The sequence below is a fragment of the Somniosus microcephalus genome, chromosome 9, assembly GCF_052327205.1.
Source record: "Somniosus microcephalus isolate GS21.2 chromosome 9, FLI_Smic_1.0, whole genome shotgun sequence".
Taxonomy (NCBI): domain Eukaryota; kingdom Metazoa; phylum Chordata; class Chondrichthyes; order Squaliformes; family Somniosidae; genus Somniosus; species Somniosus microcephalus.
The window spans coordinates 115,526,163-115,541,779 of record NC_140995.1 but is presented as its reverse complement, the minus strand read 5'-3'; the positions used below and the strand labels follow the sequence as shown (position 1 = coordinate 115,541,779).

General features: G+C 42.0%; 1 protein-coding gene across 1 annotated transcript in view; it reads right to left on the bottom strand.

The window, feature by feature from the left end:
* The window catches only part of cdc5l (CDC5 cell division cycle 5-like (S. pombe)), an 80,025-nt gene that overhangs the window by 63,375 nt on the left and 1,033 nt on the right, over positions 1–15,617 (bottom strand). The window contains exons 2-4 of the mRNA XM_085997042.1: positions 9,764–9,867; positions 6,718–6,879; positions 3,795–3,922 (exon numbers count right to left, since the gene is read on the bottom strand). Coding sequence (XP_085853168.1) covers positions 3,795–3,922; positions 6,718–6,879; positions 9,764–9,867 — 394 coding nt within the window. The remainder of the gene's footprint in view (positions 1–3,794; positions 3,923–6,717; positions 6,880–9,763; positions 9,868–15,617) is intronic.

Sequence of the window (15,617 nt, the reverse complement as noted above, 5' to 3'; positions counted from 1 at the left end):
TCTGGACTTCCCCCCATGAGAGGAAATGGTTTCTCTCTATCTACCCTAGCAACTCCTTTGATCTTAAACACTTCAATTATCACCCCTTGATCTTCTACTTTCTCAAGCCAATACAAGACTTGTCTATGCAACCTGTCCTTAACACTTATAGTCCCAGTATCATTCTGATGAATTTGCAATGCATCCTCTCCAAAGCTAATATACCCTTCCTGAGGTGCGGTACCCAGAACTGAATGCAGTACTCCAGATGGAGTCTAACCAGAGTTCTGTGCGGCTGTAACATAGCTTCCACCCATTTGTAATCCAGCTCTCGAGATAAAGGCCAACATTCCATGAGCCTTTTAAATTATTTTTTGTGCCTGTCTACTAGCTTTGTGATTTCTGTACTTGGACCCCTAAATCTCTCCGTTCATCCACAGTTCATAGTTTCTTGCTATTTAGAAAATACTCTAATCTATCTTTCTTGGGTCCAAAGTGGATGACCTCACATTTTCCTACAGTGAACTCCATCTGCCACAGTTCTGCCAACACACTTAAATTTGTCAATGCCCCTTTACAACTTTGTGCTCCCATCTACGCTATTTACTGTGCCGCCTAACTTAGTGTTGTCAGCAAACTTAGCTATACGGCTCTCTAATCCTTCACCCAAGTCATTTATATAAATATATAATGAAAAGCTGAGGCCCCAGGGCAGATCCCTGGGGGACACCGCTAGTCACATCCTGCTAACTTGAGTACATACCCATTATCCCTACTCTCTGTCTCCTACCTCCTAACTAATTCCCTATCCAAGTCAATAGGTTGCCTCCAATTCCATGCACTCTCATTTCTGTTAACAGTCTCATGTGGAACCTTGTTGAATGCCTTCCGGAAGTTCATATAAAATCCATAGACACTCCCTTATCTACCACGTTCATTACCTCCTCAAAAAATTCAACTAGGTTTGGAAGACATGACTTACCCTTTACAAATCCATGTTGGCTCTCTGATCAGCTCGTATTTGTCCAAATGCTCAGTCTGTCCCTAATAACAGATTCTAATAACCTGCCCACAATTGATGTTAGATGAACAGGCCTATAATTTCCTAGTTTATCTCTCCTACCCGTCTTAAATAATGGAGTGACATTGGTGATTTTTCAATCCAAGGGGACAATTTCTGAATCGAGTGTGTTTTGGAAAATCATGATTAATGCATCAATAATTTCCTCACCTACTTCTTTTAAAACCCTGGGGTGGAAACCATTGCGTCCTGGAGATTGCCTATCTTTAACCTCAGTATTTTTTTCCATTTAAAGAACTTGTATTGAATAGAGTTAGTTCCGCCCCTTGATTTATTTTTAGTTTTCCTTGCATCTCTGGTACTTTATGCTAATCCGCTACTGTGAAGACCGATACAAAGTAGTTATTTAGTAAGTCTGCCATTTTTTGATTTCCAGTTACAGGAAACTTTCTGATATCCGGCACTGACGGGACCGAGCTGGTGCCGTAACATCAAAAGTGCCGGACATACCAGAGTTAATGTTTAAACATACAGAACTGAGAAGCTCCGTGTGAATCAACAAACCCTGTTGCTTAGCAACAGCTTCAAAACAGTCGGCTGCAGCTGCAAGCGTCTGTAGCTGAAGCTGTTGCTATAGCTACAGACCTTACTGTGCTTGACTGGGGAAAAAAAAAAGCAACGAGAACTAAAAAAATAGAAAACGGCTCCTGATTTTTGCCGTTAGATTGAATATTCCGGACAAACCAAAGTTTCCTGTACTATATCACCTGCGTCTATGCTTGAGGGTTTCACTATTTTCTTGTTAAACTGGATCATTAAATATTTCCTTCGGGCGCTCCGGTTTCCCCCCACAGTCCAAAAGATGTGCAGGTTAGGTTGATTGGCCATGATAAAAATTGACCCTTAACGTTAGGGGGGATTAAATACGTGGGGTTACGGGGATAGGGCTTGGCTGGGATGGCTGTCGGTGTAGGGACTGGGTGCTAGGGTTTGGATGATCAGCCATGATCTCGTTGAATGGCGGAGCAGGCTCGAAGGGCCGAATGGCCTACTCCTGCTCCTATCTTCTATGTTTCTATTATTTGGGAAGGACCTTCAACAATTACAGCATGGTTAGATACACAAGTATGATCAAATGGCACTTTCCATTTAAATTTTCATTAAACAAGATTCATTAATCATTTTAATCTTAACAGCAAGGTCACAAATCTAGTTGCCAAAGAACCGTTGGAAACTTTTTTTAAATCGAGTTTGGCATATCTTTTGGAACACCAACAGTGAATGATAAATCAACATGACCCTCCTGCATGCATGGAACACTTTTATTGCAACTTTGAACAGCATGATGTTCTCATGTTATTTTTAAGCTACATTTCTGAATTTCATTATGTAATGCCACATCCCCAAAGTCCTGTTACAGATACCATCATTTCCAATGATATACATTAACAGTGACTGCTGGAGGAAACATCTATGGCTGTGTTTATATTGTAGCTACTGTTCTAAGATGCCAACGTTGCAATATAACTGCACCCTAAGCCTGGTTGTGAAGCGTTGTCTCAATTATCTTGTCTCTCACCTCCTCTCTCAAGCAGACTCTAAAAAATGTTGCACATCAAGAGATCAGCTAGACTCTAATTGGCCCTAAAGCTGTACTATTAGGTTTATCTAAATGATCTGTATCTTCTCCAGGAGTTCCATAAATCTACTAAGCCCTCTATTTCAAACACATGACTTATTTTGTTCAGATGCAAAACTCATACTGAAATTCTGTTGGCTCTTTACACCAAGCTTTCCTTGAGAAGTCAGTGTCGCTCAGGATGCAAGATAGATCCAGCTTTACTGACATGGGATTGAAGCCCAGGAATCTTTTTATGCTTACCATAGACTCCCTGGCCAAAAGTAAGCATTTCCTGAAGTGCAGCAAAGTAATAGGAATGTAAATGTTTATACTATATTCTCCCTCTCTCTAGTAGAATATTAAAAATTAGATTTCTCATCTCTCAATCAAGTGTCTGGAACAGCAAACACGACTACATGGAGACCTGCCACATCAAAGTCTGCTACTTGCTGGTAATCAGGCCTGTCCGTCACCCATTGCCCCTGTGGAAACCCATGCTCTCAGACCACGCCATATAGCCACCAGATAACTGCCACACCCCCACCTCTGCTGCTGAGAAATGGCAGAAAGCCGATCATTTCCTTCAACCTCCTTTAATCTTTCTAGCTGCAAAGGGCTTAAAACAACATGGGAATGTATTAATCTAAAACTGCATCTCTCACAAACCATTCCCTCACATGATATTGAAACTGGCACAATGAAAAGATGAAGGAAATCTCCCCAGCAAGCTACTGAAAGCAAAGTCAAAGCAATGAAGGAGTGAAAAGCAGCTCACTGGACTGAAGAGGAAATGGCACCTCGTGCTGTGCCATAACCCCCCCATCCCACATGAGATAATGTACTTAAATTACCCCCGCTGTTGTTCTCCTCTTCCCCCTATCCTCTACTCCCCTCCCACTTCCCTTTTCCCCCACTTGGGTCCAAATATACCCACCCCCCATCCTCTAATTCAGCCTAACCTGAATACTGCACATGCTCTTGACTCTCCACGTGCAACACAATGTAATTATAGATAGATGTATACACATTTTTAAAATGTGCAGTACATTGTCATACATAATTAGGATGTTGCAATATTGTTTACAATATTTTTTTTGAGTAACAATTTGGTAGCTCAAAAGTAAGCACTACAGAGCCATCCTTAAAACATTACTAATTTTAACTGAGGTGTACCTTCATCCATATCGACTGGATCAGGCCTGGCTGGTTTCGTTTCTGGATTTGGATCAATCTCGCCAGGTTTAAGCTTTCGGGGATCATCAGCAGTTTCTTCTTCTTGATCTCTCTGGGCAGCCTTGTCTCTGAAACATGTTGCATAACAAATCTTGTAAAAAAGTGATTTTCTAAAATAGTCAGTATGTGCAAAATCCACAAAAAGCAGGACAAATCCAATCCGGCCAATTACCGACCCATCAGTCTACTCTCAATCATTAGCAAAGTGATGGAAGGTGTCGTTAACAGTGCTATCAAGCGGCACTTACTCACCAATAACCAGCTCACTGACGCTCAGTTTGAGTTCCGACAGGACCACTCGGTTTCTGACCTCATTAGTGTCTTGGTCCAAACATGGACAAAAGAGCTGAATTCCAGAGGTGAGGCGAGAGTGACTGCCCTCGAGATCAAGACAGCATTTGACAGAGTGTGGCATCAAGGAGCCCTAGTAAAATTGAAGTCAATAGGAACCAGGGGAAAACTCTCCACTGGCTAGTCATACTTACACAAAAGGAAGATGGTTGGGGTTGTTGGAGTCCAATCATCTCAGTCCCAGGACATCAATGCAGGAGTTCCTCAGGACAGTGTCCTAGGCCCAACCATCTTCAGCTGCTTCATCAATGGGTCAGAAGTGGGGATGTTCGCTGATGATTGCACACTGTTCAGCTTCATTCGCAACTCCTCAGATAATGGAGTAGTCCATGTCACATGCAGCAAGACCTGGACGACATTTAGGCTTGGGCTGATGTGTGGTGCGAGTGTTACTTGCCACTTAAGTGCCAGGCAATGACCATCTCCAATGAGAAAGAGTATAACCACCACCCCATGACATTCAACAGGATTACCATTGCTGAATTTTCCCACTATTGACCCGGCGGGGTCATCATTGATCAGAAACTTAACTGGACCAGCCACATTAATACTGTGGTTACAAGAGCAGGTCAGAGGCTGGATATTCTGTGGCAAGTGTCTCACCTCCACCTGCCTGGATGAGTGCAGCTCCACCAACACTCAAGAAACTCGACACCATCCAGGACAAAGCAGCCCGCTTGATTAGCACCCCATCCACCACCTTACACATTCACTGGTTTTTTCGACAGCACCTCCCAAACCCGCAACCTCTACCACCTAGAAGGACAAGGGCAGCAGGCGCATGGGAACACCATCCCCTCCAAGTCACACACCATCCTGACTTGGAAATATATCACCATTCCTTCATCATCACTGGGTCAAAATCCTGGAACTCCTGCCTAACAGCGCTGTGGGAGTACCTTCACTTCACAGACTAGAGAGGTTCAAGAAGCCGGCTCACCACCACCTTCTCAAGGGCAATTAGGGATGGACAATAAATGGTGGCCTTGCCAGTGATGCCCACATCCCATGAATGAAAAAAAAATCAAATTGCACACCAATGACATTTTTGTGCTACAATTTGTGTACAAATCTAAACAATCAAAATCACTTGATCCAACCAAAGAAATTGATTACTTCAACTATACAGTATGGAGGCTTTAAATATTACAATGGCAATATGATGGTAATTGGTTCAATCTTTTGTGCATAGGAAATGTACAAACGTTTCAGTTTCCTTCATGATAGCTTCTCACTAAAACAACATTTAAAACCAGTTTAAATTGGTGCAAAAATGTGTAAATGAAAAAATTAATCATCTGTCATTAATGCAGAATACAAAGACCTATGGTTCACAGAGAATAAATCATGCATGCTCAATAGGACGCCCTTTTTAAATTCTGATTTCCAAGTGAAAGCACTTCTCATATGCAACAAGTGACCATATACTGTAAATGCTTTTGGGCTATTTGTACATTGATTTCTAGCAGACCAATAATCATTGGTGGTTTGCTGGGAATCAGATTTGTCCAAATCACTTGTACCAAGTTTATACCATTTCTGAGTATCGAAGCAACTTAGCTCCAAGTCAGATCAGGAAAGGATGTTTATGACAGCAAAATATTGAAAGAAGTAGGAAATCCCAACAGAAAGGAAATGTTAAGAGTAGGTTATTGAAATATGGAACAGATTTCTTTCAAATAAAAAGTGCCCTTCAAATATCTGGCTTGAAGAGCCTCTCCTGTGCAAAAATCCCTTTCTCCTCTACATCGCAGGAAGAGGGTATTTGGTCTCTGCAGCTTTTTATATAAGTAGCAACTCATAGATAAGGCAATCTTAAAATTGAAAGAGCAATTTGCCTGTCAATTTACACATTCTAACGCTTATCACAGGACTTGAAAAAGGTGAAGACCGCAGACAGATTAAATTACCCTGTCTGCCACTTGTAAGTGGAATTATCTACTGAATTCCTGATAGCTGCAGGCAACGCTAGAAAACTAGGCACACCATCCCAAATCATAAGTAAATAACATACCAGTGTAAAAAAATACACCTTTCCCCAAATCTGTCATCTAGATGTGGTGTTTAACAGTTTAAAAAAAACAAATTGCTAGTTTAAGTAAATGATTTGCATCTGTGTCAAATAGAATCTATCAATAAGGGCTGTTTTTCCACTCAAATAAAAACTTGGAACATATTACATAATCTACAGTACTGTGCTTGGTCAGCTTTTAGGTATTTCTATTCAATTACAAGTCGCCCCAGTGGCAATATAAGCTTTCCCCTGGGTTTCAGCAGACATTTTTTTCTCTGTTCCTACTTCCTCTATAGTGTTTTTACTCAATGGAAACATGGGGAGATTTTCTTTCTATTGAACACAAGGAATAACTAACCAGCAATGTCACAAGTAATTGCACTCTTGTGAATTCTTGATAATGCAACATCTGTCTCTCAATTTAAAACTAGAATTGAAATAAAGAAAACAATCAGGTCGCAGATTTTAAATTTCAAGGCACATTATCTGTCAACTTACAGAAGATACTCATAATGTTCCAAGCACTGGGCAGCTGTTCTGCCAATAATTGGAGCAATGGTCCTCCACTGGGTTGGCATGAGCTTTGCCAAGTGAAGTAACTTCTCTTCTTCCTCCCTTGACCATTCTGTCTTTTTGATACTTGGATCCAGCCACTCATACCTTGTTTGTGAAAAATAGCAAAAACATGATTTAATTAGATAAAACAATGAAAAGCAAGTCTGCAGATCCACTGGCTTGGATTGAGAGATTTTTTTACTGTAATTTGCAAAGTGAAGCACACACAACTTGAAAATCATGACATGAATGCAGTATTAAAGAAGTATTATAATTGAAGAACACTTTACAAGAAAATGAAACATACATAAATACATAATAAGACAATTCACTGTTATAGGTCCCATTTTATGAAGCATTGTGCCTAAAAATCACTGAAATATTACCTGTACTTAATCTATGCTGTGAAGCTGAATGATCTGCATCCGAAATCAGTTGCATCTTAAACCTATGGGCTGTTGACTGACACAAGCACAATGACCACACAACACTTTGATTATGTGGTTCCCAATGTACAACTTGTACATCCATTTTTACAGTATTGATTTAGAGAGCCAATAAACTGGAAATTTTGATAATAATGAAAGCTCACAAAAGGGTTTTAATTGAAAAAAAATCACTATACACTTTTTACTGGCCATAGAATGTCCAGATAATCAACTCAAAATTAAGCTTGCATTAGGTGACATCAAAGCAGTGAATCATACCCAAGATAAATGCAAACGAGGAAGGCCATTCAACCCAACTTAGCTCACCCATCACAGCACCCAAGGGACTCTTAAAGGGCAGAAGTTTTACTAGCACTACTCTGACCAGAAATCCATTCCAAGTGACCATCATTCCTTGTGAAAATCTCTACATTAGTACAAGATCTGTCTGCAAACACTTTGAACTTGTCCCCGCTCATTCAACTTTTGTGACAAAATGAAGTAGTGCTCTAGGTTTACCTTTTCAATACCATTTAATATGTTATAATTCTCTATTGGTGCTCTCAGCTTAAGGCCAACAAGATTTTGGAATAATGACTGACAGATCTAGGTGAACACAAGGAATCCTTTTTCATTTAAAGTAAAGGTCTAAGGATTATAATTCAGGGCACTACCAAAGCTGAAAGAAGTAAAAGAAAAGATAAATCAGGAAGTAACATTAGGAAACATTGCTTTTGTTTTAAAAGCCCAAATATTGGAGAAGGAAGAGGGTAGAGAAGTTCTAGTTTTGAAAGAAAAAGTTAGGAGATTGTGTGCTGAGTGATAGTAACAGTGAGGTTGTAATGTGGTGAGAACGAAGAACATGTAGGATAGTATATTTGAAATTTAAACTGAAAAAAGAAAGAAAAGTTGAAAGAGAGAGAGATATGTTGGCAGAGCTTCCCCAACTATGGGCACAGTATCCAAGCCGATTGTTTTTTTTGTGCCAAACACTTCTCAAAGTTTCCTGGAGAAATCTGAGATCAGAAGAAATAATGAGGTCCAGAAATTTGACAAATGAAAGAAAACTACATGTGCAGCCATCAGAGGTTAGTAGTACACTGTAGTAGCTGTTACATCTGCAAAAGACATGAAAAAACTGTTTTTGAAGAAATGCAACACTTTTCATTGCCTAATTGAAAGACATGGGGAGGAGGAATGAGGATATAGTTATTCAGCCACTGTACTGAAAAAGGATTTTACATTATGTGCGCTGAGGGTGTAGATCTGAAGGAAGTTGACGAACATAGAATAGAATCAAAGGCAAAAGTGGATAGGGCTGTGTGAGTGGAATGTTACCAATATGAAAGAAGAACAAGAAAGAGATCCCGATGGGATTGGCAGAGTTAATGGGGAAAAAAAGAATGAAGTCAACCCAGTGCAATTCTATATATGTCAACATTACGTTTTATTTACCCCATTGCGCAACTTGTCCAAGCCCTCTGCAAATCTTAAAATGCATCCTCTGATTCTAATGCTCTCCCCATTTTAGTGTCATCTGTAAATTTAATAAACTTACAAATAGTTTTAATATTCAGGTTATTTACGCTGATTAGAAATTACAGCTGTCCACACACCGACTATTGTGGACTCCATACCTCTCCCTCCAGTCTGACACTAAAGGGATGATTTTCCTGCATCTGTGTCCTGGATTGCCTGGAGCGCAGCAAATATTGGAAAATCAAGCCGTTTGGAGCACACACCTATAAAGAAACCTGCCCAATTTTCCTTGCATTAGATTAAATGGTACGCACGCCAACTTGTCCAATTCTTCCATATTCACTGCGGCTAGGCAAGCAAATGCACCTGGTACAATCCAGGAAAACCTCCTTTTGCGTCTCTCACAAGTGCCCGCGGCTTCCTGTTTTTTAGACCAACTTCTCATCTGGTTCCCCGTTCTACCATGGATTCCCATGGTGGTTAGTTTAATCAAAAATTCTTTCATATTGAACTTCATTAAAAGCTTCTGAAAACATTAAAGCAAGTGGGAAAACTCCCTTTTTAATCCCTCCCAATCTGAGAGCGCCCTTTGGACTCTGCTCTGTGGTTCCCAAGAAAGCAAAGCCGAGATCAGGAACTTAGTGTGGACAACTGCAAGCATAAGACCACATTCCACCTTCCTGTGAGGGATGTTTATTTTTGCTTCAAGTAATAGTGAAGAGCAAGAAAATGTTATCAACTTACTGTAGTAAGGTTACTTTTAGCTGTGATATGTAAATACTTTTTGCTGTGATGTGTAAATACTTTTTATCTGTTTGGAACATGGGAACAGGAGTAAACCATTTAGCCCCTCAAACCTGTTCCTCCATTCTATTAGATCATGGCTGATCTGTTCTTCAACTCCATTTACCCACCTTTTCTCCATATTCCTTGATATCCTTACCTAACAAAAATCTATCTCAGTCTTGAAAATTTAAAGAGATTTCCACTACCCATATTCTGTTGCACAACAGCTATTTTGTGCTCACTAACAGGCTTAAACAACTACTTCTGATAAAATGAAAAGAAAATGTCAAACTTACCATCTGGCTTTGCATTGTTTAGCTGACTTCCTGTGCAGCAAAGATGCAATACGAGACCATTGGTTTTTGCCATATTTCATAACCGCTGCTTTAAGAATCTCATCCTAAATAAACAGACAACATGTTAATTATGACAGAACTGAAGTGTTGAAGTGTGACTTTTTAAAGCAAATAAATATGTTTAGCATATGAGCCGTTTAGATTACAGAACCAGACAAATTCTGATAGGAGTCCTGGTTAGCCGGAATACTTCCATCTACAATTTTTTAATTTACATTGAAAATACATTTAATAAAATATTTTTAAACATTGTTTGTGCTTCTCCATTGCTGATTGGCAGACTCTGTCATGACTCTCGGGTGTAACTAGTTCCCAGTCTTGGCTGTGCCATCAGGTGGAGACAATGAACAGAGGGCAGGAATTTCCCACAAATGGACAGTAATCAGAGGTTACTCTCAGTTGGTTCAAATTCAACATTGTTAAAGGTCATCTGTCTCTGGGGAAATAGCATGTGGAACAGATGTTTAAAAAAAGGGGGGAACAAACCAGAGGAAGGTAAAATAAATGAAACAAACAGATCAGAAAAGTTCTCTTAAAAATATGCCTAGTCTTGTGCCACAAACATCAGCACTGATGCATGCTAGATTAAATTCGGACAATGCATTGAACTCTTTGTAGTCTCCTAAATGAATGGAGATTAAATTCATTCTGAAAACATTAAAACTTAGTTTAAAATGGATTTATTGGAAGATTCATTTATGGCTGATGGAAAAGACAAATTCACTAGATCAATCAAATTCTCACATTTGTTGCCACCCTGGAATCAATAATTTTGCAATTCTACCAAAGACTCTTGAATTGGAACTCCAAACCGTCACTGTTTTCATCAAGGCAAGAGATGTCACTGCGGGGAAATGGAACATCTTTTTGCACCCAGTCAAGTATCCCTAGGTCACACCCAGGGGAAGAGCAAACTCCACAGAAATTTCTCAACCCACATCTCTGAACATTACCGCTATCAATGTGTTTCACGCACGCTATCTTTCCAAACCCTAAAATGAGATTGCTAATTTGTACAAAAAGCAGAAATGTTGTCAGGTGTACATAATCGTATGAAACAGATTGAGACTGCCCAATCTCATGTCATTTAGGGCCACTCGAGCAAACACAGGGTACAGACTTCCAATTATCAGTTAAGGCTGGGTTCAAATCCAAGTCCAAATAGGAAAAGACAGTGTGCTATCCCCATTCGACTATTTTAAGTGTTTGCTATTAAATGGTCCAGAAGCACACAGACAAGCATCTTTTCCAAGATTGATAATAGTGCATTGTGCTGATTCTGGGCACAGCCACAGAAAAATTGCAAGCCATGTGCCAGCCTGAACCAAGAAAACCCTACACTCCACCTTTAGTCCTCATTAACAGCAGAGTTAACCACTGTGACTCGTGTCCACGTCCTGTGGCATATGTTCCCAAAGATCCCTCGTTGATTCGTAAGTATGGCAGGATAAGATCACTAAAAAAAATACTGGAATGTACTGACAACTGACAGCAGCATTGAGGCTATGATAATCAATGCTCAGCTCCACTGGGCTGAACATGTTAGGATGGATGCCGTATGGTTGCCGGAGCAAGTACTTTATGGAGAACTGGTCCATGGCAAATGAAAGCAGGGCAGACAACAAGGGCACACTGACGATTCACTTGAAGCAATGCAACATGGTTGTTGCCTCTTGGGACACCCTGCCCATTGATGGGTGGCAATGACATGCTGATGTGAGAGGAGAGAAGGGCTTTGAGCTACAACACCATGCCAGTGTGGAGATAAAATGCAAGAGACGTGCGGATCAGCAACATCAGAGGAATCAACAGGAGAACTCCCCCAGGAATGAGGTTATGAGAGACTAGTGGTAGACAATATCTATCATGTATTGGCCTGCATAGGCATCAACACACTCATCTACGATAAATTTATGTGCCCTTCCATTGGCACTGTCGTCTTTAAGTGCGAGGGATACACTACTACTACGAGCACATAATTAAAATAAGTTCATAATACAAGAATCTACATGAAGACATATGGAGTCACCTTGAAGACCAAGCTTATGGTCTACAATCTTTTCTTCTTCTTAGGCAGTTCCTCGGAACCGAGGGTGACTTACTTCCACACTAAAAATGAGTTCTCAGGTGACTGATGAGTCCAATGCGGGACCTACCGTTGCTGTGACAGGTGGGGCAGATAGTGGTTAAGGTGCTTTGGTTGACGTGCGCTCCTTCCGCTGTTTGCGCTTGGCTTCCGCTTGCTCCCGGCGAAGAGACTTGGTGTTCGGCGCCTTCCCGGATGCTTCTCCTCCACTTTGTGCGGTCTTAGGCCAGGGATTCCCAGGTGTCGGTGGGGATGTTGCACATTTTCAAGGAGGCTTTGAGGGTGCCCTTGAAGCGTTTACTCTGCCCACTTGGGGCTCTCTTGCCGTGTTAGAGCTCCGAGTAGAGCGCTTGTTTTGGGAGTCTCATATCGGGCATGCGGCCCGTCCATCGGAGCTGATCGAGCGTGATCAAAGCTTCGATGCTGGGGATGTTGGCCTGAGCGAGAACACTGACATTGGTGCACCTATCCTGCCAAACGATTTGCAGGATCTTGCTGACGCAGCGTTGGTGGTACCTCTCCCGTGCTTTGAGGTGCCTGCTATACATGGTCCATGTCGCTGAAGCATACAGGAGGGCGGGTATCACTACTGCTCTGTAGACCATAAGCTTGGTGCTGGGTTTGAGGTCCTGGTCTTCAAACACTTTCCAGCAACTCCATGTTTGAACCCCTCCAATCAGGTTTTCACTCCTACTACAGAACTGAAACAGCCTTCATCAAAGTCACAAATTACATCTTATACGACTGTTAGCTTGAGAAGATTTTGCATGCTGTCTGCAGCCTTTGACACGGTTGACCACAACATCCTCCTCCAATGTCATCCAGCTGGGTGGGACTGCCCTCGCCTGGTTCCACTCTTATTTATCCAGTCCTAGCCAGAGAATCACCTGCAATGGCTTTTCTTCCTGCTACCGCACCGTTACCTCTGGAGGCCCCCAGGGATCTCTCCTTGGCTCCCTCATATTTCTCATCTACATGCTGCTCATCGGCAACATCATCCGAAAACAGATCAGGTTTCCCGTGTACTCTAATGATACCCAGCTCTACCGCACCACGACCTCTCTCGACCCCTCCACTGTCTCTGATTTGTCACGCTGTTTGTCCGACATCCGGTCCTAGATGAGCAGAAATTTCCTCCAAAGAAATATTGGCAAGACCGAAGCCATTGTCTTTGGTCCCCGCCACAAACTCCATTCCCTAGCCACTGACTCCATTCCTCTCCCTAATCACTGTCTGAGGCTGAACCAGACCATTTGCAACCTTGGCACCCTGTATGACAGATGGGCTTCCGACCACATACCAGCTCCATCACGAAGACCGCCTACTTCCACCTCCATAGCACCTTCCATCTCCACTCATCTGCTGCTGAAACCCTCATCCATGCCTTTGTTATCTCTAGATTTAATTATTTCAATGCTCTCCTGACCTTGCACTCTCCGCAAACGTGAGCTCATCCAAAACTCTGCTGCCCATATCCTAACTCGCACCAAGTCCCGTTCACCCATCACCCCTGTGTTCGCTGACCTACATTGGCTCCTGGTCTGGCAACGCCTCGAATTAAAAATTCTCACCCTTGTTTTCGAATCTCTCCATGGCCTTGTCCCTTCCTATATCTGTAACCCACCCCCCAAATCCCCCGAGATCTCTGCGCTCCTCCAATTCTGGCCTCTTGCGCATCCCCAATTTTAATCGCTCCACCACTGGCAGGCGTGCCTTCAGCTGCCTAGGCCCCAAGCTCTGGAATTCCCTCCCTAAACAGCCGCCTCTCAATCCTCCTTTAAGACGCCCCTTAAAACCTAACTCTTCCCTGTCCTCATTATCTCATGTGGCTCGGTATCACACGTTGTTCGATAATGCTCCGGTGAAGCGCCTTGGGATGTTGTTGTTGTTGCTGCGGAGACCAATTGTAGCAGTGTTCATTCTGATGCCTGAGACCAGCTATTTCAAGAGATCAGATTGAAATCTGGGAGCTTTTTGGTCTGTATGGCTCAGGGAAGAAGTGATCTCTTTTGTTGTTTACAATAGGTTATTGCTTCTCTTTTTTTTTACAGATCCCAAGCTCAGAGGTTCAGCAAACATGTTCAGGCCTCTACCAATATCACGATGAAATCTATTGGTGATGGAAATGCAAAAACAACCCACAAAGGCTCTGCACTTGGATTCCCCTCTTCCTTAAACTCCCATAAAGCACCCTCAGGAAAGGTATAGTCTGGCACAATAGAATTGTAGGAGAGAGAAGAGTAGTCGGGTTCATTTATTTTTTAAATACCATAGCAGAGAGCCTACATAAACAAGACTGGCCTCCTTCTGAGCTGTAACCTCTATAGTTCTAATACACTAATTCTCCCAATTCTGTACTGCTGTGGGGTACAGCCCTTCAACAAATGTCAAGTGAAGAAACTCAACAAACTTCACATATATCAACTGTTATGACATTATATATCAGAAATCCTTTCACAAGCCAATACAACTGACATGAAAGAAATGTTCGACAGGATTATTGGGTCAACCACGTTGTTTACATGCTGGACAACCAATGTCCTAAGCTAGAAAGTTACTGTGAGGTCAAAAACGGCAGGTGTCCGCAGCAGTGGCACAAAGACACCTGGAGAAAGCTAGGACTGGGAGGGCAATGCTCTAAATAGACTGGAATAACACATCATCCGGACTCAAAGGAAAACAGTAAACAATGCATGCAGGGCGGAACTAGGCCAATATCCATTAATAATCACTATCCAAAAAAGAGCCACCAAATTTTGGAATCACCTACAAATGAGCAATCCCCAATGCTATCACTACGACGCCCTGAGATGCCAAGAACTGACCATAAAGAAGAATACCCTCAGTCAACTAGTCCTGGGACTCAGTGAAGTAACTACTAACAATAACCAGCACCAGGACAGTGACAGGGTAACACAAAGAATTCGACCCAACACAATCGTCGCTAAGCAAAAGGAAAAATATCTGACATATTGGGCAGAAACAACAAAAACCCAAAGCAAACTCAATTGCTACTTGGCCCTAAACAGACAATACAACATAGCTGATTACCTGACCATGGTAAAGGATAACAAACTGAGAAGAACCTTGACAAGGTACAGACTTAGCGAACATAGCCTAGCGATCGAAAAAGGCAGACACAGGCAGACCAGGCTACCAAGAGAAGACAGGATATGCTCTCACTGCAGTCAGGGAGTAGTGGAGACAGAGATGCACTTCCTCACAGCCTGCGGAAAATATCAGGGCATCAGGGAGAATTTCTACCAAAAATTCTCACAAATATGCCCTGATTTCAGAAATCTGAATGACAACCAAAAACTCCCATACCTACTGGGAGAGGAGAGAAGCTGTATAACACTGGCGGCACACTATGTTACAGCTTGCCATGAACAGAGGGACAACCAGTAAACTAAGAAAAGAATATATATAAACAATGCGAATGTATAATTTATACACTCAGGGATATACCTGTTTATACACTGTATGAATAGAACTGCGTTTATGTGCTAAACCATAAATGTATTTTGATGCTTTGGCAACATAAGATGTAACTTATCATGCCAATAAAGCGATTTGAATTGAATTGTGAATGGTGTAGTATACTTTTTTTTAAAGACCAGTACAAGCCGAGCAAAGAACCCGGGGAGGGGGGGTCGGGAACGGAGGGGAGACGGGAGGGTCGGGGGGGGGGGGGGGGGGGGGAGACGG